General features: G+C 42.8%; 1 protein-coding gene across 5 annotated transcripts in view; it reads left to right on the forward strand.

The window, feature by feature from the left end:
* The window catches only part of SCN8A (sodium voltage-gated channel alpha subunit 8), a 197,658-nt gene that overhangs the window by 146,835 nt on the left and 22,966 nt on the right, over positions 1 to 27,857 (forward strand). For all 5 annotated transcript variants that reach the window (XM_057486617.1, XM_057486616.1, XM_057486619.1 and 2 more), the window contains exons 13-20: positions 2,395 to 2,527; positions 7,674 to 7,912; positions 16,731 to 16,904; positions 18,810 to 19,166; positions 21,947 to 22,417; positions 22,935 to 23,052; positions 23,565 to 23,719; positions 26,520 to 26,693. In XM_057486617.1, the coding sequence (XP_057342600.1) occupies positions 2,395 to 2,527; positions 7,674 to 7,912; positions 16,731 to 16,904; positions 18,810 to 19,166; positions 21,947 to 22,417; positions 22,935 to 23,052; positions 23,565 to 23,719; positions 26,520 to 26,693 (1,821 nt within the window). The remainder of the gene's footprint in view (positions 1 to 2,394; positions 2,528 to 7,673; positions 7,913 to 16,730; positions 16,905 to 18,809; positions 19,167 to 21,946; positions 22,418 to 22,934; positions 23,053 to 23,564; positions 23,720 to 26,519; positions 26,694 to 27,857) is intronic.

Below are 27,857 nucleotides of genomic sequence, written 5' to 3' on the forward strand. Positions count from 1 at the left end.
ACGTTGGGTAACCTTCACTCAAGAGTTACCGAAGAGATGGCTAAAAGGAAGTGGAGAAGGAGCCCTCTGAGGGTATTTAAACCCCTCTTCACCACAAGATGCTCCTAGAAAGAATCACCTTCTAGTCAATCCCTACTCTCTCCATGCAACCGCTTCTGACATGTATCACCATAGACTAGTTTTCTTTCATTTTCATGGACTCATACAGTGTATTTTTTATTTGGCTTCTTTCATTCAACACGATGCTTTGGAGATACATTCATGTTGTTTTGTGTATCAGTAGTTAATTCCTTGTTATTGATAAGTGGTATTTCATTGTATAAATATGCTCCAGTTTGTTTATCCATTTTCCTGTTGATGGACATTCAGGTTGTTTCCAGTTTGCAGTGCTGTGAATAAGCTTGCTGAGAGCATTCTTGTACAACTCTTTTTATAGGAAAATATATGCATTTACATGGGATAAATATCTGAGTGAAATTCCTGGGTCATATGGTAAATGTACGTTTAGCTTTATAAGAAACTGCCAAATAGCTCTCCAAAGTAGAGGACAATACCTTTTTTTATACTCCCCCCAACAATGTATTAGAGTTCCAGTTGCTCCACATCCTAGCCAACATTTGGTGTCGTTCATCTTTGATTTTAGCATCTTAGTGGGTATAAAATGTTATCTTATTGTGCTTTTAATTTGCATTTTCTTCATAGTTAATGATCATCTTTTCATGTGCTTATTGGCTTCTCATATATCTTTTGTTAAGTTTATATCCAGATATTTTGTCCATCTTTATCTGAGTTGTTCTTTTTATTATTGTCAGTTGTTTATATGTTATGGATACAAGTCCTTTATCAAATATGTGAATTTTTTATTTTGATGAAGTCCAATATGTCAGTTTTTTTTTCTTTTATGATGTTTTCTGCATCCTGTCCAAGAATTTTTGCCAGTCCTGTAGATAGTAAAGGTATTTTTCTCCTGTAAGCTTTATGGTTCTGGGTTTTGCATTCAGGTCTCTGATTCAGGTCAAATTAATTTTGTGTATAAAATTAGATAGGAGTCGACCTGAATGGATATCCTGTTTTTCAGCATCATTTGTTAAAAACACCCTCCACTGAACTGACTCAGCACCTTGGTCAAAAGTCAGTTGGTGCCAGGAATTCCCAAAGAAATCAGTCCTTTTTCCTTTCCATTTCTTAGCTCTGCTGAACAACAAAACTCTAAAGTGAACCAAATGTCTGAATCAGTGGAACAGTTTGATAATACACTGTGAGAAGATAAATGATAATCTGCCAGGACCTTTCTTCTGTATGGTTCTTAAAATCTAAACATGTATGAGGACAGAAAGTCTTTCTGATGTAGCTCTCCAGAGATCATTATTTTCTTTTCAAAACAGCTAGGATCATTCTAGTGCTAACCAGACATACTTCTCTAGTTTCATATAAAATATGTCTTCCTTGTCCTCTGAAAGATGGTGACTCTCTGTGCTCTTCACCATGAAAGGGGCAGCCAACTTTATGTGGATGATGTGATATAGTGGATGACAAGCTAGTTTCTAAGCCCTCCTTTAAGCCTGTTCTGATGTAGAATATTCAGGTTGGCACAAAGAGCACAAGTTGGGGACATTAAGAAACCCTGTGCTGTAACCTGCCATACTGGTATTGCCCACGGTGGAACATGTAAAAAATATTTTGTATAACAATCTGATGGTGGTTTCTGCCCTTTTGTTTGGTTGGGAATTTGAACATTACCAGTTAACTCATAATATGAAATTTTAAAAGGGCAAGGTAAACATATATAATGCTAAATATTTAATTAAGATAGCAAAAGCTTACCATATATCTTTACAGTGATGTGGACGAGATTTGGAGTAGAACTTCAACTTGCTGGCATTCAGTTAGGCCCAGGTTTGGCCTTGAAAAGTGATGGTTTGGTAGAGTGATGATGCTCCTGTGCATAGAGGAAACAATATCTAAAACGTTCAGTCTGATCAGGGACTTGGCCCTTCATGAAATTTCAAATACAGTGAATTTTACTAATTTTTATCGCATGGTCCAATTCTAGCCAAATGTTGTATCTGAGACTAAGAAAACTGCCCCAGAGGACCTGGTCTTTCTACTATGTGCTTGGGTTGACCAGTTGAACTATTTGTGTCCTGGGCCAGACTCTTGGGTTCATTCTAAATTAGTACAAACTTAAATAACTTGATCTTATCATCTGTAGGACTAAGGATGATCCATGGATAACTTGTTACTTCTTGAGGTGGATAGACTTGCAGGATCAAAGTAAAAAGATATCATGAAGAGCATATGTTCTTGCTCACCCTCTGGACTATCTATCCAGTAAGGCCCAGCCTTAGCATTTTTAAGACTTTGCTCACCTAATTTGCTGTTTTTTTTTTTCAGGCTACAACTGAGGTAGAGATTAAGAAGAAAGGCCCTGGATCTCTCTTAGTCTCCATGGACCAACTGGCCTCCTATGGACGGAAGGACAGAATCAACAGTATATTGAGTGTGGTTACAAATACACTAGTAGAAGGTATGTGTCGAGTCCAAGCTATTGAGATACAAATATGTAGTGTGTATGATAAATAAAATCCATGTCCCTTCATCTGAGCTTTGCAAAACCCTGAGCTTTAGGAATCGAGTCTGCTGGTTAGAAAAACCAGCATCCTAAATCTACATGCAGAGGATCAAATAAGGACTCCAAAGCTGCTGCCAACATTGTCCATAATGTTAGGTAAGGTAAGAAATATGAAGGAGTGACGTCGGCATGAGCTAGAGAATCTCAAGAAGTCTTTGTCATTGGCATCAGAAGGAACCAGTGGGGTGATATGAGAACTGTGAAGAAGTAAAATGATGGAATCACCCTCACGCCATCTCCTCTGAAACACCTTCCTCTTTCCCTTTTTAGCTACTTACAAATCTTTTGGCTTTCCCTTAAGGACCAGTATACTGTGGATTTTGATCGCACCTAATTCTGCCTCTCTTCAAACACCCCCACATACCCATAAATATATTTGATGTGTTAATAAGTAAGCTGAAACCCCTCTTTCTTGAGTACTCTGTGCCACAAGGAAAGAGCAGCCACTGTTGAATCATAGCATGTCTACAGCAATGTTGCTGTCAGTACCTGAACCTGGTGTTGTGTGGCTCCTCCACGAAATGGCCTGGTGTGCTGAAGAATATCCGAGGGTTTTCCGTCCACACAGTCCCTCAGCAAGCGTCAGCTTCTGTCCGATTGTGAGCAGTATTCCAGGCTCTTCTTGCTTTCTTTGGAGGTAGATTCAGTGACTGGTTTTCTCTCACAAGATTCTGATTGATTCTGCATGAATCAACCTTCTTCATTTGATACATGTTGATTTTAAATGAGTTGTCCTGTTGTAGCTCTAGAATATTCTTGAGGCCTCATAATTGCTGTTCTTCAGAGTAACAGCCAGGCTAACCCAACAAAAACCAGAGTCCCTAAAATAGAGAGACTCAAAATTATCCTGGTGTCCTTTGAACAAGTTATTTTTTGAGTCACTGAAGCCCAGCACCACGTCTGCTCTGTGTGTGTGCATGTGTGTGTGCAGACACCCCTGTGGTGAAGGGAGAATCCCTAGAAAGGAACTCCCATAGATTGTTTACATTACCACATATGGTCAAGGAGTTAGACTAGACCTAGACTGTTCTTGAGAATGAATGAAGTAAAAAGAATATTGAACTGTTTCTAGCTGCCTGAACACTTCATTTATTCCTGTTTTCTTTAATTCCCATTGAAGTCATTGATAGACTATCTTTACACTTTGTAGCTTATACTTTGAGATTACAGGCAAGTAACTGCAGATCATGAGATATCCAAGCTCAGAGGCACTAGCTTAAGAACCTTGGTGAATTTTATTCTTCACTTCAAGACCCGAGATTTCTCTAGGTATCTGTGGTGGTTGAGAAAGACAAACTAGTGACCTCCACAGGCGTATTTTATTCCTGGCAAAGATGTCATTACAGGAGAATGATCAATGCAGTGCAACAATTATTCATTGATTACTAAAGTGGCCTGATACAGGATCTAGCAAAAGGAGATGCTCAGCAGGTGTTTGTTGAACTGAACTTTGCTGTGCTTGAGGAGGCGGGTCTTGGTGCCTTGGATTCCTCTGAGGCCTTCAGTTCTTCTGTCCTCTGCTGACTTGGATAGAATCCACTGGAATATTAGTTTTGTCTTTTTCTATTCCCTTTTCTTCCCCTTCTCCCTGTCCTCTTCTTTCTCTTTCTGTCTTGCTATACTCATTCTCCACTTTCCACCCACCAGCACATACATAAAAAATAGTTGTAAGGGGCACTGGGGGAGAGAGAGAGCTGTAGCTGTGTTCAAGCCGTTCCAGTTCTTTTTCCCCCTTTCTAAGCCCTAATGTTCACATAGCCTGTACCTTTCCTGCCTTTTCCTGCCCAGGTATTCCTCCTCCCCCCACCTCCTTATATTTGACTTCCATTATGAAAGCTGGTAAGACAGAACTGTTGAAAGCAAAGAATGATGAATGGCTGAAGCTGAATAATGTGAGAGGGAATTAAAGGGCGTTAAGAAAGATCCAGTCCTATTTAACCATCAGTCCCTCTGGGTTTAATGATTGCTACAACAGTAAAAGCCAGCATTGAATGAATAATTTTTCCTGCTTTCCAGACCTTCAGTTAGGAAAGTCTGACAGTATTTTAATTCAAAGATTATTATTTAACACCAAAGAAGCAGGCTTCTATGTACCTGATGGCTTAGAACCCAGATTCTGGAGAATTCCAGAATCCTGTAAATGAGAAAATCCAGCCTGCTCTGCACTACCCCTGTCCTGTTGCAGACATGCTCACTAAGATCCAGTCAACTCAGCAGAATTCACAGTCAGCAGAGCCATGAGCTTTGGGGCTATTTCAGAGGACGAGAGGTGGGGTGTAGGCAGAGTAGTGTAGTCTCATTTCTCAGAGCAGAAAAGCTATGGAAGAAGGGGAGGGAGCTGGTAAAATAAGAAGGAAGTAGTGATGGTTCTTGGCATTATTGATCCTCAGGTAGAACAGTTTCAGAAACTCCTCTAGAGCAGCAACTGGCCGTAACTATTGCTGCCACAGTTTATTTATTCATTCTTTTATTCAACTGACAAGTATCAAGTGTCAGTACAATAATTTGCTGTTCACCTTTCCCGCTGTGGCTGTAAGCTGTGTGAGGGTGGGGACTCTTGTTCCTCAGCGTGTTCCCAGTGCACATTGTAGGGGCTTAAATGTTGTTGAATTGACTTGAGAGAAGTACCTTACTTCAGAAACCTCATGGTCTACTGATGCCACCATCATGATGGAATTAAGAGGCCCTCTCTGGAAATAGTTCCCAGTACCCCCTGAAGTTGCCACTGCAGTAACCTCTCTGAAAATGACTAGGAGCAAAATGGGGAAACCCCACAAACCTTTGGACGTCTCACCCCTACGTGCTAACCCATTCCCCCAGACCACATCCTTAGCCGTTCCAGGCTGTGGGGCCAGTAATAGTTTGCAAAGTTTTGAGACACTTGATAAACCTCCTTATTCACCTAAGTGATCTTTTCTAGCACTTAGTGCTCCACATTTCTTACTTTTGGTAGAATGGAATAGATTTATCCTGAAGATCTTACCTTCTCAGTAAATGTAAATAAGACATATCTAGGATTCCTGTAGAAAGCTTCTTGTGCCCCATAGGGTAGGACACCCCTCTTCACTGTCTGGTAAAGACTTTCAGCCTCATTCACTGTAATATTACAATTGTGTCAACTGTCAGAAATGTGAACAGTCGCGGCTTTAGCCTCCATGTGCCGGTGAACAGCAGACATTTGGAGAGGAGAGGAGATTGAAAAAAGAAACGGAACTAAATTTCCAAATATGTACTATAAGAATTTATGGAAATAGAGAACCTTTTCATTTTCTTTTTTTGGGAAGAAAACTAAATTTACCTTGGAAAGGGAGGGAGTTCTATGAGGAAGAAGCCAAAGCAAATTTTCTTCACAGACTTCCTTTCCCACGCAAACTCCCACGTGGCGCTTACTGTGGCCCTTAAAGCTGGAAAACCAAGGCAACCATTTTCTTAGCAACTAGGGAGCCAATCAGAAACCCAGCCAAAGCACCCCATCTAAAATAAAGCCATCACCATGGGCACCATCCAGCTGGTTGGGAAGAGGGAAAGTAGACTCGATTAAGGCAGCCATCTTGTTCTTGGTGAGATGTTGGGAAACTTTTTTTTTGTTCCCTGAATGATTTGGTTTAGTCGACAGAATTGGGGGTGGGGTGAATGCAATTATATCCAACCCTGTAGAACCCAGACCTGTGTCTAAGAATTAATGCTGACAGGTTTTCAAAGTCACACCTCTTAACATTCTCCTAGGTCCAGGTCCTGGGACTTCTATAGTCCCAGCCATTATATTTCATATTTAATTTGAGGAGGGCTTTGTTACCTAGGGCCTCATGCCTAGATTGTAGTGCCAGCCAAATGGCTTTCTACCTTTTGTCCTTTTTAATTTTTGTTTTGTAAACGACCTTAGAGAACTTCTCGTCCAGCAATTTCGTCTGTGTTTATCAGAGTCCTAGGATTGTGGGCAAGTCCCCCGTGGAAGGCAGTGGTCCGTTGAACTGGGCTCCAAGCTCCTCTTCCTGCCCTAACAAGAGCAGTTCCCGTTTTACAGATGGCGGGGCAAGGGGGGGTGTCACATAAGATCTTGTTTGAAAAAACAGATTCTGCTTCTGAAAGAGAGCGGATAAGGAGAGAAAGATAAAGGAAAGAAAGAAGGGACCAAGGGAGGGTGAGAGGAAGATGATAAAGCGAGAAGGAAAGGAGCAGAGTGGAAAAGGGCAAATGGACCAGATGAGATGCGAGGAGCAATGAGAGGAGGGAAGCAGGTCGGGGAGGGGACGTGACTGACATTCCTATCTGAATCGTGAAATGTAAACTCATTGACTTGAACTTTGGGAATATGAAAGATGCATCCACATGGTGGCTTGGTTGATGATGCTGATTCTGCTGTAAAGATAATAATAGTAATAGCACTTATCTCTATAGGCGAGGGTGTTCTTATAAAGCAATAAGCTTCATTTTAGCTCATTTAATTCTCACTCAAGATCCCTGAGTTAACAAGTGTGTCTGAGCTGGTATTTGCACGTAGGAACATCTGGCTTGAGTCTGTGCTTTTGACCACTTCCCTGATAATGATTTGATGATACGGTGTGTATCATCTACCACTTAGTGAGGACTAACCCTGTGCCTGGCTCTGTGCTGTCTGCTTTCATGCGTCAGCTCACTCACTCAGTGGCTGAGGGTTGCAGGACTCACTCAGTCCTCTGACCTGTAAAGTAAGTGCCATTTCAGATGAAGCAACAGAGGCATAGAGGAGTCAGCACCTTGCCTGGGATCACACAGCCTCTGAGTGCTGAAGCCGGTTGGACTGGGGAGTCAGACTCCAGAGGCCAAGCTCCTAACCATTACGCAGTGCTCCCCAAACAGATGGACTGCTTGTAACTGGATCATTGTTAGCAGGGAAGCGACCAGGCACTGATTGTGCTCTCTCTCCCTTCAAGAGAAGCCCTCAGGAGAGGCAGCGCTCGCATGGCGGGGAGGGTGGGGAGAGCCCAGGGGGGACTCAAAGCTCTCGGCTCTGCATTCCCCCTGTGGCTGAGGGGCCCCCTTTCATCTTTACTCACTGCAGAGCTGGAAGAGTCTCAGAGGAAGTGCCCGCCATGCTGGTATAAATTCGCCAATACTTTCCTCATCTGGGAGTGTCACCCCTACTGGATCAAACTGAAGGAGATCGTGAACTTGATCGTCATGGACCCGTTTGTAGACCTGGCCATCACCATCTGCATCGTCCTCAACACACTGTTCATGGCTATGGAGCACCACCCTATGACGCCTCAGTTTGAGCACGTCTTGGCTGTAGGAAATCTGGTAAGATGGAGCTCTGTGTCCTGATTTTGTGATCTGAACCTGTTTTGCCTGGGGGATGTCTTTTCCTGACACTGAAAACTGGAGTTAGTTGAAAAGAAAGTTAACAGTTCATTGGAAGACAAATGCTTCTGCACACGCTGCAGTCCCAGCCACTTCCGCTCACTGTTGCGAACCCTGGGCTGTTGCCTCTTTCTGTAGAACTCCGAAGTCGTCATTTCAGAGCTCTTGGCAGAAAACCAGCCATGGTGGCGGAATGGGCGCCTGGCACAGTGGGCTGGCTTCAGCAGCCTGAGCCAAGGACTTCTGGATTTTTTTCTCATTCTGTTTCTCACAATGATTCCTGAATTACTCCAGCAAATCACTTCCCCTTTCACCTTCAGTAACAACCACAAGATAGGAGACACTTTTCATGCATTAAATGTGACTATAAATTTGCCCTCACTGATCTAGGGTGTATCTGGAAGTTCTGAACTCCAGGTGTGTTTCCCCCTCCAGTCCAACTTCTGGGCTCTCATCCAGTTTCTACCATTAGTTTATCTGTGCCAAATTTATTTCAATGTTAGTTTGAGGCATATGTTTATTTATTATATTATTTAGAAGATAAGTATGCAGCTTTTAAAAAACATTACACAGTGTCTTGTGAAGTCAAATAGTGGTGATTTGGGGATTATCTGTTTAACTTCCTTAGTACAAAAATCCAGAGTTGATCGAATTTTGATACATAGTGAAGAATTCATTGGAAACAACCCACTAGGTCAACTGGGCCTAATTATTCCCTAAGAGTTGCACCATAGGCATGTCAAATCAGTTGTTACCATTTAATTTGAGTATGGCCTCTCCTCAGTATTTGTTTCTCTCTCTCTCGCACATAACACAGTTTCAGCCTTAAGTCAATATACTATTAAAGTGTTGTAATATCATTTTGAGTACTGATTCTGAAAACACACATGGCAAAAGGGATCCTTTATGCAGTTAGTCCCTAGAGTCTGTTGTGTTCCCACGTGCACATCCAAGATGATTCTGCGGTCTTTGCAGTTTCCAGGTCTGAGTTAGTGACATACTTCAGGCCCACGGCTGCAGTGTAAACCCTTAAGTGCAGCCTGATGAAGCACCGTAGTCCTGAAGCAGGACACCCCCATAAGCTGTCCCGGAAATCTGCTACCTAGCTCTGAGAGGTGCCTGAGGGTAGGCTTGCTGTGTGACTGGCTGACCCAGGGACTTGGCCATTAAACAGCATTTTGAGCCAATCAATAATGTCATATAGCTGTAAGCTTTATTTTATTAACCAAGGGTTAAGTAATGAGAAATATGACTTGATCAATTTTGGTATTTCCCCCATAGTGTCTTGTTTTTCTGCTTTTTACAGAATTAGTCATTGATTTCCAAGAGATTTTGAGAGGCTTTTTCACCTACTGCCAGTGAAATTTTCCTCAGACCAGGCCAGCAAATAATGTTATTTTTCTCTTAAAAATGAGCAGAGATTTAGAGTCACACCTACATTAGAGTTGTGAGCATTCAGAAGACTTTTCTCAGGATCACCAGTAAGGAAAGGAGAGAAGCCACTTAGAACCAAGCTCTAAAATAAGAAAGTAGTCCGGCCGGTCAGTGAGAGTTTTCATGGGAAAAGTAAACATACATCAACAGTGGGAATGGAGAACGGTGATAGTTCGGGATACTTAGGACTGGATTGGCTGTGAGGGTGAAGGGAAGGAATCCAGAATGGTGCCTAGATTTTGAAGTTTAGTAACTGAGGGGACATGGGGATGACTGAGGAGGAACGGGTGTGGAGTTTAAACTCGTGTTCTGTTTTGAACATACTAACTATAAATAAGCCATTGAATTCTGTCTAGAAATGTTTCACATCCATACAAGGAGGATAATACCATGTCTATATGGTGGTTGGGAGGAGAAAATGAGAACCTGTACAGAAGTTTTTGGAATAGTGAAAAGTACTCTACAAATCTTGGGCCCTGTGTTAGTGGAATTCAGGAGAATTTTCAAAGGCTTGGAGATTTGGAGAGAGCCTTCAACCGAACCGGAGAACAAGAGGATGGAAAAAGTGAGATGGACGTGCTTTTGAAATAGGATGCAAGGCTTTTCCCGCAGCTGGGACAGTGAATTAAGTTGTGTTTGTTCATAGATATGCAGGCAGATGTTTTTGAGAGATGAGAACAGTTGTCTGTAAATTGAAGATCCCCTCCTCTTCCGCCCTTCCTATAAGAAAAAATGTTAGTAATAGGAGGAAACTTAAAGATAATTCAATCCAACCCCCATGTTTTATAAAGGAAATTGAAGCCCAGGAGATTTTTTTTATTAAGGTATTATTGATATACACTCCTATGAAGGTTTCAAATGAAAAAACAATGTGGTTACTACATTTACCCATATTATCAAGTCCCCACCCATACCCCAATGCAGTCACTGTCCATCAGTGTAGTAAAATGCCACAGATTCACTGTTTGCCTTCTCTGTGCTACACTGTTTTCCCCGTGACCCCCCACACCATGTGTACTAAACATAATACCCCTCCATCCTCTTCTCCCTCCCTCCCCACCTGCCCTCCCACACCCCTCCCCTTTGGTAAACACTCATCCCTTCTTGGAGTCTGTGAGTCTGCTGCTATTTTGTTCCTTCAGTTTAGCTTCATTGTTATATTCCACAAATGAGGGAAATCATTTGGCACTTGTCTTTCTCCGCCTGGCTTATTTCACTGAGCATAATATCCTCCAGCTCCATCCATGTTGTTGCAAATGGTAGAATTTGTTTCTTTTTTATGGCTGAATAGTAGTCCATTGTGTATATGTACATCTTCTTTATCCATTCATCTATTGATGGACACTTACATTGCTTCCATATCTTGGCTATTGTAAAAAGTGCTGTGATAAACATAGGGGTGCATATGTCTTTTTGAATCTGAGAAGTTGTATTCTTTGGGTAAATTCCAAGGAGTGGGATTCCCAGGTCAAATAGTATTTCTGTTTTTAGTTTATTGAGGAGCCTCCATATTGCTTTCCACAATGGTTGAACTAGCTTACATTCCCACCATCAGTGTAGGAGGGTTCCCCTTTCTCCACATCCTTGCCAGCATTTGTTGTTCTTAGTCTTTTCGATACTGGCCATCCTTAGTGGTGTGAGGTGATATCTCATTGTGGTTTTAATTTGCATTTCCCTGATGATTAGTGATGTGGAGCATCTTTTCATGTGCCTGTTGGCCATCTGAATTTCTTCTTTGGAGAATTGTCTCTTCATATCCTCTGCCCATTTTTTAATTGGGTTATTTGCTTTTTGGGTGTCGAGGCGTGTGAGTTCTTTATATATTTTGGATGTTAACCCCTTGTCAGATATGTCATTTACAAATATATTCTCCCATACTGTAGGATGCCTTTTTGTTCTGTGAATGGTGTCCTTTGAAGCCCAGGAGATTTAAACAACTTCTGTATTGTTTAGTAAATAAATATAATGATTCTTTTCTTGTCTTTTTTTGCAACCATTTGAATACAACAGTGAATTGATAAGTTGGTTTTTTAAACAATCTCAATTTTACAGAAAAGGTTCAAGTACAGTATAAAGAACTTTTTTAAGAGTAATTTGCTGACACAGCCTATCACACCTGAATACCTCAGTGTGTGTTTTTTATGACCAAGTACATTCTCGAACCATGATATAACTATCAAAATCAGGAAAATACCAGGGACCATTACAGCTGTCTAACTCTCCAAGTCTTGCCAGTAATCCCAGGAATGTCCTTTTTAACAAAAAAGTTGCAGTTCCAGAGTTACCACTGCGTTTGTTATCACGTCCTTCAAGTTCTTCAGCCTGGAAGAGTTCCTCAGTCTTTGTCTTTCAGGACCTTGACAGTTTGGAAGACAACTACAGGCCAGTTGTCTTGTAGAATTCCTTCAGTTTGGGTCTGTCTGAGGCTTCCTCATGATTAGACTCAGATTCTTCTTTAGGCGGGCACACCACACAAGTGAGGCTGTCTTCTCATTGTAGCTGCCAGGTTTCCATTTGTCCCGTTGCTGGTGATATTCACTGGATCATTCAGAAGGAAGTGTCTGCCAGGCTTCTCCCCTGTGAAGTCCCTCTTTTTCCATTTGTAATTAATAAATATTTGTGAGGAAGACATTTTGAAACTATCTAAATTTCCTGTTTTTCATTAAATTTTTGCTTTATTAATTTTTTAAATTTATATCAGTATGGATGCATGGTTTTCAATTTTATCCAATGAGTTATAATCCATTACTATGATTTACTTAAATGTTTGAACTGTTCCTGATTTGGCCCGTGACAGCCTTGCAGGCTTGGTTCTGTGTCCTTTCAGCGTGTCTTCATTACCTCCTTATTTTCTGGTATCACAGGATATTCCAGACTGATTTTATGTATTTCCTCTCTTGGGCTTGGAATCAGCCATTTCTTAAGGAGCCCTGGTTGTTTCAGTGGAAAACCTTAGTAGAAGTCAAGATCTCTTGGAGCAATGTGCATGGCTAGGCCCCCTCGGTACGGGGCCAGCTGATTATTCTAATCCAGAACTACAGGGTTCATTCCCGTTTTCTTCTCTCCACATTTGTCACTCCTTCTCCATCAAAAAGAAACCTGATTGCCACCATTTTCATTATGTTTTCGTATTTGATCAAAAAGCCACTATTTCTTCTTATGACGTGGATGTGCTCGTCCTGTTCAGGTTCTGACTCCCCATACTGGGTCCCCAGCATCCACCTCACTGTCCTCTATGTGGACCCCCTCCTTCCGCCTCTCAGGCTCCGACCCCTCAGGCCAGGCCACCCCGCATGTCATTGTTTCCCTCACCCCACTTGGATTCCCATGCCTCACAGTGGGCCTTCCCCCAGCATAGAGGCTCTCCCCATCCTGCTTTGGCTCTCACACACCATGCCAGGCCACATTCCCTTGCCCTGTCAGGGCTCTGACTCTCCACTCCAAGCCGCCCATCTGCGTGGACCCACACTGGGGTACTCACTCCCTGCACCATCTCTGTATTCTGAAGTCCTCCTCCCCTGACTGCATTCCTCCTCCCCTGACTGCATAGCTAACTCCTGGTGCCAGTCCGCATCCTGCTCATCCTGCTCGGCTGTGACACCCCTCACTGGCCATCTTTCTGTACAGATGCCTTTTTCAGCCCACCCAGGCTGTGTCAGCCCACACCAGGCTGCCCTCCCCCTGGGCATGCTGTCTCCACCTGCTTAAGCTCTAACTCTCTCTGCCAGGCCCCCCACCCCTCCAATGTGGCTAACCCTCCTATCCCGCTCGGGTCTCAACACTGCTAGGTAGCCCTCCTACACAAAAGCCACCTCATCCCATACAGACTCTCCCAGCCCATGCCAGATACCCCCCTGCACAGACATCCTCTGCCCACTGAAGCTCTCACTCCCCACACCGGGCTGCACCCCTGCATAGATGCCCTGCTTGGCCTCCAGCACCTGGCACCAGGCCTCCATCCACGTGGATAAGGGCTTCAGGACTGAATCTTTCATGGGGAGGGGGTGTGTAAGGAAGGAAGGACAAGGCTTAATCTGTAAGTTTAATTTCTGAGATATTAAGCAACAAAAGGAAAAACATATTTTTTCCTCCTTTACCAAATACACATGGATGTTACCATTTCATAACTATAGCTCAACTAGATTTTCAACTAAAAGGAATTCTTTTCAGATTTTAATTTTTCTTTCATTTGTGCCCCGTAGCCCCTTGTGCATACCTCTTTTTAAGCACTTATTACATGATATTTTAGTTCTTGTGCCTGTCTCCTCAGTGGGTGGATAAACAGCTATTCCAATTTGCACAGCTCTGAAGGGATTCCTGGCATGTGGAACTTTACAGTTTAATAGTGGGATCATTCTTGGCCAAGCAGTACAAATTGATTGCCCTAACTAAAGGCCCAGGATCAGGACTTTCAGTATTAAAACCAGGAAAGTCTCAGGTAAACCCAAAAGAGTTGGTCACTTTACCTCATGGAGACGAGTTCCTAAGGAGCCATTGTTTTTCATGGCTACGTGGTTTTTTCATGTCTCTATTGTGATACATTAGGGCTCTTATTAATTTTGGAAGGACCCAGGACAGAACAGGAGCTGGTTAGCCCCCTCCTGAGAGTAGACAGGAGCACACAAACACTAGTCACTCCCAAATGAGCATAAACTTTGCCTGCAGATGCAATTACAACAGGAGGTGTGCCGCTTCTCCCCCACTGTTCCCAAGCCCCAAAGTGGCCCCCAAATGCAGTACCCCAATCTTAGAACATTGTAGGCCTTACTTGGTGACCTGGCATTACAGGTTCTCAGGCCTATGCTCAGGGGCTTGTCCAGACTAGAAAGATAAGCCCACTGTGAATTCAGAGCATTCTATTAGAACAGCAGTTCTCAGTCCTTTTTGGATCTTAGGACTTATTTATATGCTTAAAAGGAGCTAAAGAGCTTCTGATTAAGAGAGTTATATTTATTGGTATTTACCACATTCGAAATTAACACCAGAAAAATATTAAATATTTATTCATTTAAAAATCACAATAATATACCCATTACACAATTACATAAATAACATTTTATGGGGAAGAACTAAATTTCCTAAGAAAACAATGGCATTGTTTGACATTTTTGCAAATCTCATGTCTGGTTTAATAGAAGATAGCTAGATTCTCTTATCTGCTTCTGTTTTCAGTCCATCGTGATACATTGTTTTGGTTGAAGCACAGGAAGAAAACCTGGCCTCACACAGACACACAGTTGGAAAAGGGAGGACCTTGTGCCCTGAAAGGGTCTTAGGGAACCCAGGGTCCTCAACTACACTTTGAGACCTGCTGCATTAGAACATAAGTTCTTAGGTGAATATTTGCTGACATTTACAAGAGTGACATTTATGTACAGTTGTTGATAACACTGCTTGTAATTCTTTTTCTCCTTTTCAAGGAGCATATCACAGTGCAAATAAGAGTGGCATCATGAGGATAACCTTAAATCTACTCTTGTCCATGTTTTAAAAAATAATGCCTTCATACAACCAACAGTTACACATTTATTTTCACCCAAACTCCAAATGATGTCAGTCCACCACGTGTTGCACCAAGGTGCTTGCTGACCTCCGTCACCAGAATTCCTACCAGATCTCTGGGGGCCATGCATCCCACTGAAAGTCAACACCACAAAATTGTCACTGTTGACTTTCTCTTAGGAACCATAGTTCCCACAGTACAGATATTCCACAGTTAGTCAGCCAGTGCTTATTATTGAACACTTCCTGTGTGTTCACCAGGAACCGATGGGATGGCAAATTTTGTCTCTACTTAGTGTGCATTAGCAGGCTAACATTTCTATGTAGAGGAGCCTTTGATGGGCTTATGCGAAGGACAAAGTGTACATCAGGAATTGATTAGCTGCCCCTACCTTCCCTGACCACGCTAAGAATGACGTTCCCTCTGTAGATGCTTAGCTTGTATTATGCTAAAATTTTGATTTTGCTTCACCAGATCTCTTCAGGGAATATTTTGTTTCAATTTTAGAATACTGCATCTTCAGTTTAGAAAAATGGGGAACCATGGAAAAGCATATGGACACCAAAAACTTCTAACCTGATTACCCTTTTTGATGTTTTGTTAATGCTGTACATTAATTCAGTATACTTCCAAAGGGTATCTATAATCTAGGCATTTTTCACTGTTTTTAATTCTGCCCCAGACCATATCTTCAGAGTTCCTTAAACTTCATATGTAAATTTGGTGACCATGTGGTTACAAGTACTAATTTATTATGAATTTTAAACCTGTTACATATCAAGTCCTGTCATCCAAAACCATAATTAGTAAGAGTCAGGTGTTATGTGGTTAGCCTAGAATGAGGGTCTTGGTCTTGTCAAAAGACAAAAATGTGTTTTTTTGCTTTATCACTGCATGTTAATGTCACTAAGACCTGTGGGATACAGACAGCGCTGTGAAACACAAGGTTCTCAGGCAGATGAGTGGGAGTCAGATAACATTGGAAAAAAGTCACTGTTGCACCCTGTAAGCTCCAAATCGACAACAATTATATCGTTGATTATCATTGAAAAAAATCAACAGAAAGCACCAAAGTCTCCCACAATAAGAAAATTCTTTGAGGAGATAGTCACCCAGTAGAACTGTATACAAGCAGTGTAAGTGGGAATCAGGAAAGCTGTTTAGCAACATGGTTAGAGTCGTGATACCTGAAAAATAAGACCCAAGATATTATGTATTCTATGGTTTTATGACTGTATCAAAATATATATGCATTTGAAAAAATACCAAAAGGTGCAAGGTGGTGAGATTTTGGATGTTTTTTCCTGTATTTTATATACCTTTAGCAATGTATATCGTTTTTATGATTTAAAGTAAGAAACCATACAGTGTATGTCTAAGTTTGAGAAGACACATAATATCAAATCAGGAATAATGCTGTATTTTTCTAATATAATTGTAACCCAATGAGTAATTTTTTTATTTAGGCAAACATCCCAAGCATACATATTCAGACGACTGCTGACCCTTTAGAAGGAGTCACCTGTGTGTATTCCCATTGGTTAGTTCTAGCTTTTAACTGCACTCTTCAAGAATGCGAATCGGGTAGTTTTGGCAACAAAGATGGGAGCACTGGGGCTTAGTACTTCACTCGAGGAAAATAAAGAAGGCTTTCCTGCCCCGTGTGGAGTGGTCATGGGACATCCAGGCATTGATGTCTTCAGATGCAGAATTTAACCAAGTCTGGTTCTTGAGGCTTCATGGATATGTTATATTCAAAGGTAATGTGATAAAGGCATTTTCATTCTTTTTTTTTTTTACTCCCTGCCTTCCCCTCTTTAGGTTTTCACTGGAATTTTCACAGCGGAAATGTTCCTGAAGCTCATAGCCATGGACCCCTACTATTATTTCCAAGAAGGTTGGAACATTTTTGATGGATTTATTGTCTCCCTCAGTTTAATGGAACTGAGTCTAGCAGACGTGGAAGGGCTTTCTGTGCTGCGATCTTTCCGATTGGTATTCCACATTTCTTCAATTTCTTCTTACATTTCCTATCTTGCAACTACTAAAAAGAGTTTTACATAAGTTAATTTGATGATTTTTTAAAAATCCTTAGCTGTGTTCTACTCCCAATTCCAGTTGGCTATTTATTGGTTAAGCTACTAAAATCTTGAAAACTAGTCTACTAAATATCTAATAAGTTAGTTTAAAAAAAATCTATCAGCAAACAAATCAATTTTAGGAAGCTCCTCAGAAAATAATGGTTAATCTAAAAGATGAAGAAGAAAGATTCCCTAGGGCTGTTTTGAGGTCTAATTTGTATTTGCTAGTGAGCCCATTTCTTCATCTGAACATCTCCCTGCAATGACAAGAATTTCTCCTTGTTCAAAGATGGCTCTGCTCGTCTCTTCCCTCATGGCGACCCCTTCCAGAACGTGAGAATAAAATAATGTTCTTTAAAGTTATATTGAAATTAGTTGTTGAACATTGGCTTTGTTTTCCATATCACTAAGAAGGATTTTTTTTAATTAGTAAATTTGAAGACGCCGATGTTTAAATTACTAAAATGACTCTGAAAGAATAGTTGATATCCTCAGAACAGCTTCCCGTAAGTCTAGGCATAAGTGGTGTCCTGACTAAATTCCTTGAAAAGCTGAATTCCCTTGCAGGTGCCCCACTCAGCAGAGCTTCAGAATTGGCTTAGGGCTTTTTTCCCCTATTGGGAAAATACCTAAGCACTTACAACTGAAAGGGTTTGTTTTTTCATCAGGATATTCAGCACATCTAAGAAAGAGAATTGGGATAGAGTGAAACTCTTTGTAAAGCACAGGTCTTACTAGGTCCAAGTCAAGGAAAGTATCTGCCAAGTTTCTGGAACCATGCTTACTAGTGTTTGGTTAGGATGCAGCCCACATTTTTGAGAATAGCTCTTATTATCTAAATGGTAAGATGAAAGATTAAGAAGTAGAAGGCTTAGTGCTGATATTCTTAGTAAAGTAAAAGCTAGTCAAAAAGGGAAAAAATATGAGTGACCCAGGTATACACACAGAGCAAGACCTGATAAATCTTGAACTCACAGATAAAACTCAGGTTTTCCATCAGAAAAAAAAGTTCAAATCAGTACTATTGCCTCCTACCAGAATTCCTATTACATCATGTATTAGTTGTTGACCTACAACATCTGATGATGATCTCATTATTATCATTCCATTCGTGGGCTTCATGCATTATAATTCTCAGGCTGTTAGCCAAAATCTTGTAATCATTCATTTCAGAATACAGAAATTTCACAATGGACGGATGCCAGAAGTTCTGCCCTCCGAATTAATATCATATAGTTGCTTTTCATGAGATGTTTAGTATGTGTGGAAGTGCCCCTACTTGGGAGTTGTGCTTTTCCTCCAAGTTATTCCAAGCATATCGCAAAGTTTCATATCAGCCATTGGTTATTTATTGGAAAGGAAAAAGATATTTAGAATTTTTAAGTACTTGCTTTGTTAAGGGGACAGATAATTTATTTTCACTGTTCTTACCATATTTATGTTCTGGTTCACTACAAAGTCACATTTTCCTTGATATGTCCCTTGAGAAGTCAAGGGAAAATCAGTAGGAAAAAGATTTGTTCATATATGAGTTTTTAAAAAGTAAATTAATCCAGAGACTAATACAGGTACTAGAGAGAGTATTTTTGGCTCTGGGTTCCTGAATCTGTCATGTACTGTGAAGTTCATCAGTTTTCCCCTATCTGTGCCTCAGTTTCTTCTGCTTTAGTCTAAGACATCGTTAGTAAGTCCTGGGAACTTCCCAAGGGTGCTCAGTAAATTTAAATTGATTTTACTAATTTGATACATTTTTTTAGTCATGTGGTAAGAAAATGGATTGAGTATCATTTGGTTTTTGTTTGACTTTTTTTCCCCTTAGCTCCGAGTCTTCAAATTGGCCAAATCCTGGCCCACCCTGAACATGCTGATCAAGATTATTGGAAATTCAGTGGGTGCCCTGGGCAACCTGACACTGGTGCTGGCCATTATTGTCTTCATCTTTGCTGTGGTGGGGATGCAGCTCTTTGGAAAGAGCTACAAAGAGTGTGTTTGCAAGATCAACCAGGACTGTGAACTCCCTCGCTGGCACATGCATGACTTTTTTCATTCCTTCCTCATTGTCTTTCGAGTGTTGTGCGGGGAGTGGATCGAGACCATGTGGGACTGCATGGAGGTGGCCGGCCAGGCCATGTGCCTCATTGTCTTCATGATGGTCATGGTCATTGGTAACTTGGTGGTTAGTACTGACTTGTAGATCTTTTTGTTCTTTGCCCAGAGCATCTTGCTCTTGACCCAAAACCTCAACCTGCTAGTCCTTCTGCTACCATGTCTGCATTGGTCTTTATTCTTTATTGACCCAAGAACCCTAAGGTTCAAATGAAGGATAGGAGACTGCTGTTTACAGAGACCTACTAAGTCATAAGCCCCACAACCTGTCACTCCTTTTTCAAAATTAGGTAAACAAAATTCAACAAAGTTAAGTGACTCTCCCAAAGTCACACAACTGGCAAATGTTAGGGCTTGTGTTAGATACTAGACTACAAAGTCTTGGCTCTTTTCACTACAAAAGTTGCCTTCATCTAAACCAGAATTTCTCAACCTTGACATTATTGACATTTTGAGCTAGATAATTCTTTGTTGCGGAACTGTCCTGTGGGATATTCAGCAGCATCCTGGGCCTCTACCCTTTACTGGCAAATAGCAACCCACACCCCAAGCATGACAACCAAAAATGTCTCCAGACTTTTTGCTAACTGTCCTCCATGGGGCAAAATTTCCCTCTGTTAGGAACCACTGACCTAAACCATCTTAGAGTTTTATCTGATTTGTAGAAAAGGCAAACCACGTTCTTGCTTTACTTTGATCTACTCACCTGATGTCTTCTGCCTCTGTATATAGAACATTCACCAGCAGAGATGTTAATACCTCTTTTCTCAAAGTGTGATCTGAGGACTACTAGCAGTTTGAGAAAATGTTAGAAATGCAGAATCTTAGGCCCCACCCCAGAGCTACTGAATCAGCATCTGCATTTTTACCAATATCCCCAGGTGATTCTCATGCTCTCCAAAGTTTGAGAAGTACTCATCTTTCATATCAGGCCAAATCCCACTTGTAAGTACAGAGCAATGAGGGTTGGAAGAAGGCAAACTCACACCATCCCTTCAGAGCTCATCCATATTCATTCTGCTTCCTTTTTCTGCCATAGAGAAGCATACCAGCAGAGGGTTCCTACTCACTAGCCTCTGAAACAGCCATGACCACCCTGTTCTTCCACTGGACCTATAAAAATAGATGCTCTAATGTTTCTTTAATCCACTCCCCCCACTCCCCAATCCCTGTTCTCCATTCCCAATCATCCCTCAGTCCTAATCCCTCTGGTCTTTCCACTCCTTCAGTGAATGCAGCTGTCTGTCACCTGCTGGGCATGTAGTGGGATTAACACTTACCCGCCCTGACCTTGCCACCCTTTCTCCAGGCTCCTGTTCTCAGTTGTCTCAAGGGCATCTTCCCAGACTGTCTACAGATACCTGAGCACATGACAAAGTCATATATTTCTGCTTCTGATGACTCTTTCCAGGTTCCCCTTTGCTCAGTCCTTCTGTCCATCTAGTCTCTAGGAATCCTTCTGACTTCTCTCCATTCCCAGTAAATATCAGATGTCTTCCATACATCTTTCTGTGTAGTGTTTCTGTACATGCATCTTTCTTCATAGTATTTCTAAGACCTGCCCCTTCCTTCCCATTTCTGTTACCTATCCACCCCTAAAGGTGGGCCCTGAAAGCACCTGCAGCACAGTCACCTGACTTTCACTCATTACGGCAGGCCGAGTCCCAGGCCCCACACCAGATCCCTGGATCAGAATCTTTCAGATGAAGCCTAGGAAATAGTATTTTTAGAAAGCATCCCACCCCAGGAGATTCTTATGCATGCTGAGGTTTGAGATTTCTATAGCCCAATCCAGACCCTTATCAACCCACACAAGTAACAGGTTCCCAACTCTCTGTATGTAGCTAGTACAAATGACTTCCTCAAACCTCTTATCATTTGTGACTCCTTTACTCAAGGACCAATAGTGGATCCAATTAAAATTCAAATCCCTCAGCGTGGCCTTCAGAGCCCTTTCTAACTCACCCCATTTTGCCAACCATATTCCTTTGTAATTCTACAAATGGCCCAGATAATCCAAATACATACAATTCATTTATTGTTTCCATCCCTTCCACTCTACACATACTATTACCTCCACCTAAAATGTATGCCTTACTCTCCTTCAGAAGTGTGACAAAGTAAGGGCCCAGTGTAAATCAAGAAGTGAACACCTCTCCCACTTTTCAAAAGTAAGTCTTAGTAAAAATTGATTAATTAATCGTAATGCCCAATGTGATAAAATAGGAAGTTAAAACGAAAATAATAAAAACTTATATCTTATGGCTTGACACTTAAATATACAACAGAACACAAAAGAACATCACAGTCTTGCTAAAGCTATTTGATTTTGCAGTACTATGAAGAACAAAGAAAATTAGTAAAATAAGATAACATAAAATATATTTCAGTTCTACCTTCTTGATTTGTTGTATGAAAGCATGACTCCCCTGGCCTAATTTTTTTCTAACATGAGGCCTCTGAAGCATCTGCTCATGCATACGTTGTATCTATGCACTCTTTGAATCCTCCCCAATAGTCCATGTCCACCTTTTCATTTTTATTTTGGGGAATTTTTCTTTCTAAAATGGATACAGCCTTTGCTTTATCTGATTGTAAGGAAAGAATATATTTAGGGGTACATATATAGTTACATAAAACTATGAAAGAACCAAGAAGAGAGGTACTAAACTCCTTATATTAGAACCAAATCCAAATAAGATGCCCATCTAGTGACTTGAGCACCTAAAACACTATGTGAGTCCTCTAAAGAGAACACTGGAAACTCTGGAGTCTGTCACATGAGTCAGTAGGTAACTTTACCTGAACATTCTGTATTCACTCTCCTTTTTTCTAATGCCACTGGCACAGGTGCTGAACTTGTTTCTGGCCTTGCTCCTGAGCTCCTTCAGTGCAGACAATCTGGCAGCCACGGATGACGATGGGGAGATGAACAACCTACAGATCTCAGTAATCCGCATCAAGAAGGGTGTGGCTTGGACCAAACTCAAAGTGCATGCCTTCATGCAGGCCCACTTCAAGCAACGTGAGGCCGATGAAGTGAAACCTCTGGACGAGCTGTATGAAAAGAAGGCCAACTGCATTGCCAACCACACCGGCGCAGACATCCACCGGAATGGGGACTTCCAGAAGAACGGCAATGGCACAACCAGTGGCATCGGCAGCAGTGTGGAGAAGTACATCATCGATGAGGACCACATGTCCTTCATAAACAACCCCAACTTGACCGTGCGGGTGCCCATTGCAGTAGGCGAGTCTGATTTTGAGAACCTCAACACAGAGGACGTTAGCAGCGAGTCGGATCCTGAAGGCAGCAAAGATGTAAGGTCCCAGTCTAGAAACCAATCTTGATCCCATGTGAGAACAGGGCTCTGCCAGCCCCAGGGATTGGCTCAGCGGTGGGCTTGATGGAGAGATTCTGGAGCAGTCAATTCACTTTGAGGACCAACCCTACCTCTCCTGGCCCCTTAAGTATCATTCTAGGCCTTCCCTAGGCCACCTAGATCCCTGAGATGTTCCAAGGTCTAGCTCCATGGCTTCTGGATCATCTGGGTCCGAGCCTGGAGTACCCCCTGGAGTTCTTCCCTGCCATTGATGTGTCTGAGCTGTGTCACGTTTTGTTCAGGGTGCATCACTGTCATCTGTGAGTGGGTTTAAAGGTTATCCCCCATCCAGACAGGAGTTTGAGGGCTCTGTGCAGCAGGAGTTAGGTGATGATGAGTTTGTAATAAGAGCTATAGAGAATTGTAGCTGGTGCATCATCCCTGCCAGAGGTAGTCAGGGTACGGGGCCATGTTGCTCTGCAGTTGCTTGACCTCCCTTTTCCTTGTGTATCTAGAAACTGGATGACACTAGCTCCTCGGAAGGAAGCACCATTGACATCAAACCAGAAGTAGAGGAAGTCCCTGTGGAACAGCCAGAGGAATACTTGGATCCAGATGCCTGCTTCACAGAAGGTGAAGGGGGCAAAAGGGCTGGGTATATGGCTTTTGCACTGCTCACAGACAAGTCTCTGCCAGAGTTAGTGGTTGGGTGAGGGCGTTGCTCGGTGGCCATCTTCAAGACCTCCACCTCACCATTTTAAGGGAAGTCGATACTGTTTTCTCTTTTGATTCTTAGCTATAACAAGTTTCTGTTCTCAAACTTTTCTTTGTCCATTTTCTCTCGGCATCAGCCCAAAGCCTTGCATTAAAAAGGCCTGTTCTTCCATGGCAGTGTCGGCCTCCTGACTGCCCTTTTCTCCTCTCTCTCACTGCTTCTTGCTAGCACATCTTGCCAACTCCAGGGGGCTTTGCTCTTGTGGCCTTGCAGCATTGTCTCTGCCCTGCCACCCTCTCCATTTCTGATCAGACATTCTGTCCAGCTCCTGCACTCCCAGCCATGTGGTGGGGCCCGGGAGATGGAGGAGAGGGCAGCTCTGGGCAGGGCACCCGTGCATGCTCTGACCTGCCTGTCCCTCTGGTGCCAGGTTGTGTCCAGCGATTCAAGTGCTGCCAGGTCAACATTGAAGAAGGTCTAGGCAAGTCTTGGTGGATCCTGCGGAAAACCTGCTTCCTCATCGTGGAGCACAACTGGTTCGAGACCTTCATCATCTTCATGATTCTGCTCAGCAGTGGTGCCCTGGTGAGATCCGGGGCGGACCGTGATGAGGGACTGGCTGGGGAAGGGTTTGCGGGAACTAGGGGGAGAGCTGGATGGGAACACAGAGTGGCTGTGGACCCAAGGAGGATGGTCTGCTAAAGTGCTTTGGTCTGGTGTTTGAGCCTTTGGGATTAGAATCCACACTTGTCCATATCTTGACCTTCTTTAGAGTCAGCATAGTCACTCTCAAGCCTAAGTCCCCCTTTTATCAGGATGCAAATACAAATACAAATTGCCAAATATCTTCACTGCTGAGTTTGCTCCATTCTAAGCAACTGCCTAAATGAACTTCCCTTTTCCACCTGACACCCCAGACCTCTTGTTACTTATTTACACTTCAGTTGGCCAAGATAGGAGGGAGGCGGTGTTCGTCCGCCCACTCTCCCCGCATACCCTGCTGGATTTGGAGAACCCGGGGCCTTAGCGAACATGTAGAGTCATGTCTGTGGTATAAAAGTATTTGTTGCGGTGGTTGTAAATGGTGATCGTTAATCAGTGAGACACAGAGCTCTTAACTCGCGCGCTCCTCCCATTCTGTCTTCTTTCGTTTTTAGCTGAATTTGTAATGGAGGAGACCTGGACAGGGTCTGTGGGGAGCAAAATGTTTCCAAGTCCGGTAGGTTTGAGGACAGCAGGGACTACAGCCACCTCACATTTTCCTTCTTTTAGTTAAGGGAAAGGTGAGGAAGGCAGGGTTTTGAAATGTTTTCAAAGAAGGTTGCCACATTCGTGTAGGTGTGGAATCAAAGCCTAAGCTGGAAGCAAAAAATAACAAGGGAGAAACCCCAGATTCAGTGTTAAAGATCCTGACAGTGGGTGGGGGGAAAGGTCCTGACAGTGACTTGAACAGTTTCACTGACTTGTAAAGGAGAATAAGAGAAGCCGAGACAGGCAGTTACATGCGGTAAAGCAGAGCCCAGGGGTGAAGGGCACCACGGGAAGTCAGGAGAAGGTCAATGCAGGAAAGCGTCTGGACTAAAGCAAGAGGCAAAGAAGCAGGCTTGGTGCTCTTGATCTGAGTGAAGGGGAGCCGGACTGTGCTGCCCGCCCCGGGTCATTTATTGCATCCACAGGTGTTCACCCAGTACTTCCCTCAGCCCTGGGAAAGCGCCCAAGATCACAAGATAAGGTCTCTGCCCTTAATGAAAGGAAAGATCAGACTTAGACCAGTAGTTCCAGAAAGGTATTTTACTGTTGTCTCATTATTATTCAAATCTAGTAAACAAAAACCTAAAATAACAGGGAAGTGCCCCATCCTTTGAGTCTTCTCTCTCCCATCTCCGCAGAAAAGAATTAAAGCAGCAGTGAAACAAAACTTTGTAACTTTATTCACTGCTCACCTTCCTTGGCTCAGCACACGAAGACTGTGCAGTAGTAGGCACGAGACTTGACAACAGCAAAGGGAAGCCGTGCCTAAAATGCCCAAGAAAAGACTAGAGCTATGATGGGGCTACAGGGGAGGGTCAGAGCCCCAGGACCGGGGCATCCACCTCAGGCGGCTCACATAGGTAGGGTTTTAGAGTGGATTTCTACAAATGGAGGTAAGGGGAAATTTGGAATGGAAGCTGTTGCTTTTTCCATTAAGCAGAGGGGATTTATTTGTATCAAGACCCTGAGAAGAACCACGGACCTGTGTCCTCTGTCCCCACTGCCCAGTAATGGAACTGAACGGCCTGGTGGCCATGTGCCTCTATTTTGAAAGATGAGTCTGCAGGCAGCCCAATTCTGGAACTGTTCAGAGCAGGCTCCTCCCACTGTGTGACACAGGGCTTTTTCCCACGGCTAGTTTTTTCTCATGCTTCAGGAATTTCCTCGTAGCACCGCACCGCTGCAGTCCACCACTCTGCGCATGAGAATGCTCAGACTGCCATGTCGGAGTTACCTCATTCAGGAATCCCACAGAAAGGAAGGAGTATTAAGATTTTCTTCTTCCTAGTGTTCCCCAGCCCTGTGACCCTCCATCTGTATCTGTGGTATCAAAAGCTGAAAGGAGAAAAGATTTTGCCATATAAATATATATAGTTTTGGCAAGGACATGGAAAAATTAGAACCCTTGTTTACTGCTGGAGGGAATGTAAAATGGTACAGCCACTTTGGAAAACAGTTTGGCGGCTCCTCAAAAAATTAAACATAGAGTTACTCTATGATCCACTCCTAGGTATATATCCTAAAGAAATGAAAACATCCCCCTAAAAACTTGTACACATAGCGGCATTATTCACAATAGCCAAAAAGTAGAAATAGTGTAAATGTCCATCAACTGAGGAAGGGTAAACAAAACATGATACAGCTGTACAACAGAACATGAGTCATCAATAAGGAGAAATGAAGCTTAGGGATGTAAGCTGCAAAAGGGTGAACACTGAAAATACCATGCTCAGCTCAAGAAGCTAGTCACAAGGACCCCATATGTATCATTCCATTTATATGAAATGTCCTGAATGGGCAGATCTGTAGGGAGAGAAAGATGAGTGGTTACCTAGGCCCAGGGGGTGCTAAGGAGACTAGAGGTGACAGCTGGAGAATGTGGGCTGCTTTTGAGGGTAATGAAAATATTCTAAAGTTAGTTGTGCTGATGGATGCACAACTCTGAATATGCTAAACACTATTGAATTGTACACTTAAAATAGTCAAACTGGATATGTGAATTATGTCTCAGTAAAACTTTTTTTAAAAAGCCACATGTAACAGAGGAGCACAGTGTAAGACAGGAAGCTGGCGATGGGCCAGCCTCAGGCTGGTTTGCTCCTGGGCACCACAGGCAGCGCTGCCTGTCTTCCAGGCCTTCGAGGACATCTACATCGAGCAGAGGAAGACCATCCGCACCATCCTGGAGTACGCTGACAAAGTCTTCACCTATATCTTCATTCTGGAGATGCTGCTCAAGTGGACGGCCTACGGCTTCGTCAAGTTCTTCACCAACGCCTGGTGCTGGCTGGACTTCCTCATTGTGGCTGTACGTGTCCTGCTTTTTACATCCCACCCCGTCTAGCAGGAAAACAGAAACAGGGATCTTGCTTCCTTTAATGGTTGGAGGTGCCTGGGGGCCCAGGGTACTCGACAAGATGTAGATGTAGGTTTGGGTAAAGTTCTTTACAGAGCATTCAGGTCTTAACTTTGAGAGGGGGGCTCTGAAGTCACTCCATTTGCTCCAGGGACTAAGCAACCAGCCCTTTACTCTCGTGGTTTGGTTTAAAAGATTGAGATTAGAAATGGGAAGTGGAATCATTGGTTGCAAAGCACCTTGTTACTAGGAAGGTTCTTGCCCCAAACTTTCAGCCACCAGGAGAGGGGTGAAGGGTGGGGTGGGCGCTGCTGTGGTAGAGCTGGTGGTGGGATCTAGGGGGGCTCTCCTGCTGACTATTCCCAGGGACATTTCCATCCAACTGACGTCTTCATACCAGATCCATCTGAACAAGTCAGTCTGTCAGCAGGAGGGGGAGTTCACACCAAAATAACCCCCCTCTTTCCCACACGTTGCCATTTCCACAGTGGTGATCAAACTTAAGAAAACCCTTTTTTCTTCCAGGTTCCAGGACCATCTCCAAGGCTTGGTGGGCATTACCTCCCATGTTATTTTTCAGGATGGAAGCCGCATCATCTGTAACTCTATCTCCCTGGACCAGTGACCAGTAGTTTTTCTGTATTGGTTTTTCTAATCATGATGAGTGCTTCTTATTCTGTGTAATTGCTAAAGCTTCTTTTTTCCAGCCAAATGAGCATTTGAAAGAAAGGGTAAACAGGAATTTCAGGACCAAGACCTGTGGAGAATTCACTTCTTGCTAAAGGCTAAGCACCAAGAAAGTGGAGTGTTTGGAGGCCGAATTGGTACATTTAAAATACAGATTTCACTGTATGGTCAATTATCGGGTGCCTCTGGGATCTATAATAGAGCAGCATGAAGATCCCTCTCAGATAACAGCAGCCCAGCACCCTGCACCAATAATGATCTCTGGTCCTACAAATGCGTTCCTTCCAGCGCAGTGTCTGTAGCTTCCATGGTTGAGGACTCCTTCCAAGAGCAGCCACTGTGCTCCCATTTGCATCCCCATTTCATAAAGCAAGCCTCTGGGAAGATGCCCAAATTTTATAGCTGAGAAGGTCACCCTCTACCCTTAAA

The sequence above is a fragment of the Manis pentadactyla genome, chromosome 10 (genome assembly GCF_030020395.1).
Source record: "Manis pentadactyla isolate mManPen7 chromosome 10, mManPen7.hap1, whole genome shotgun sequence".
NCBI lineage: Eukaryota > Metazoa > Chordata > Mammalia > Pholidota > Manidae > Manis > Manis pentadactyla.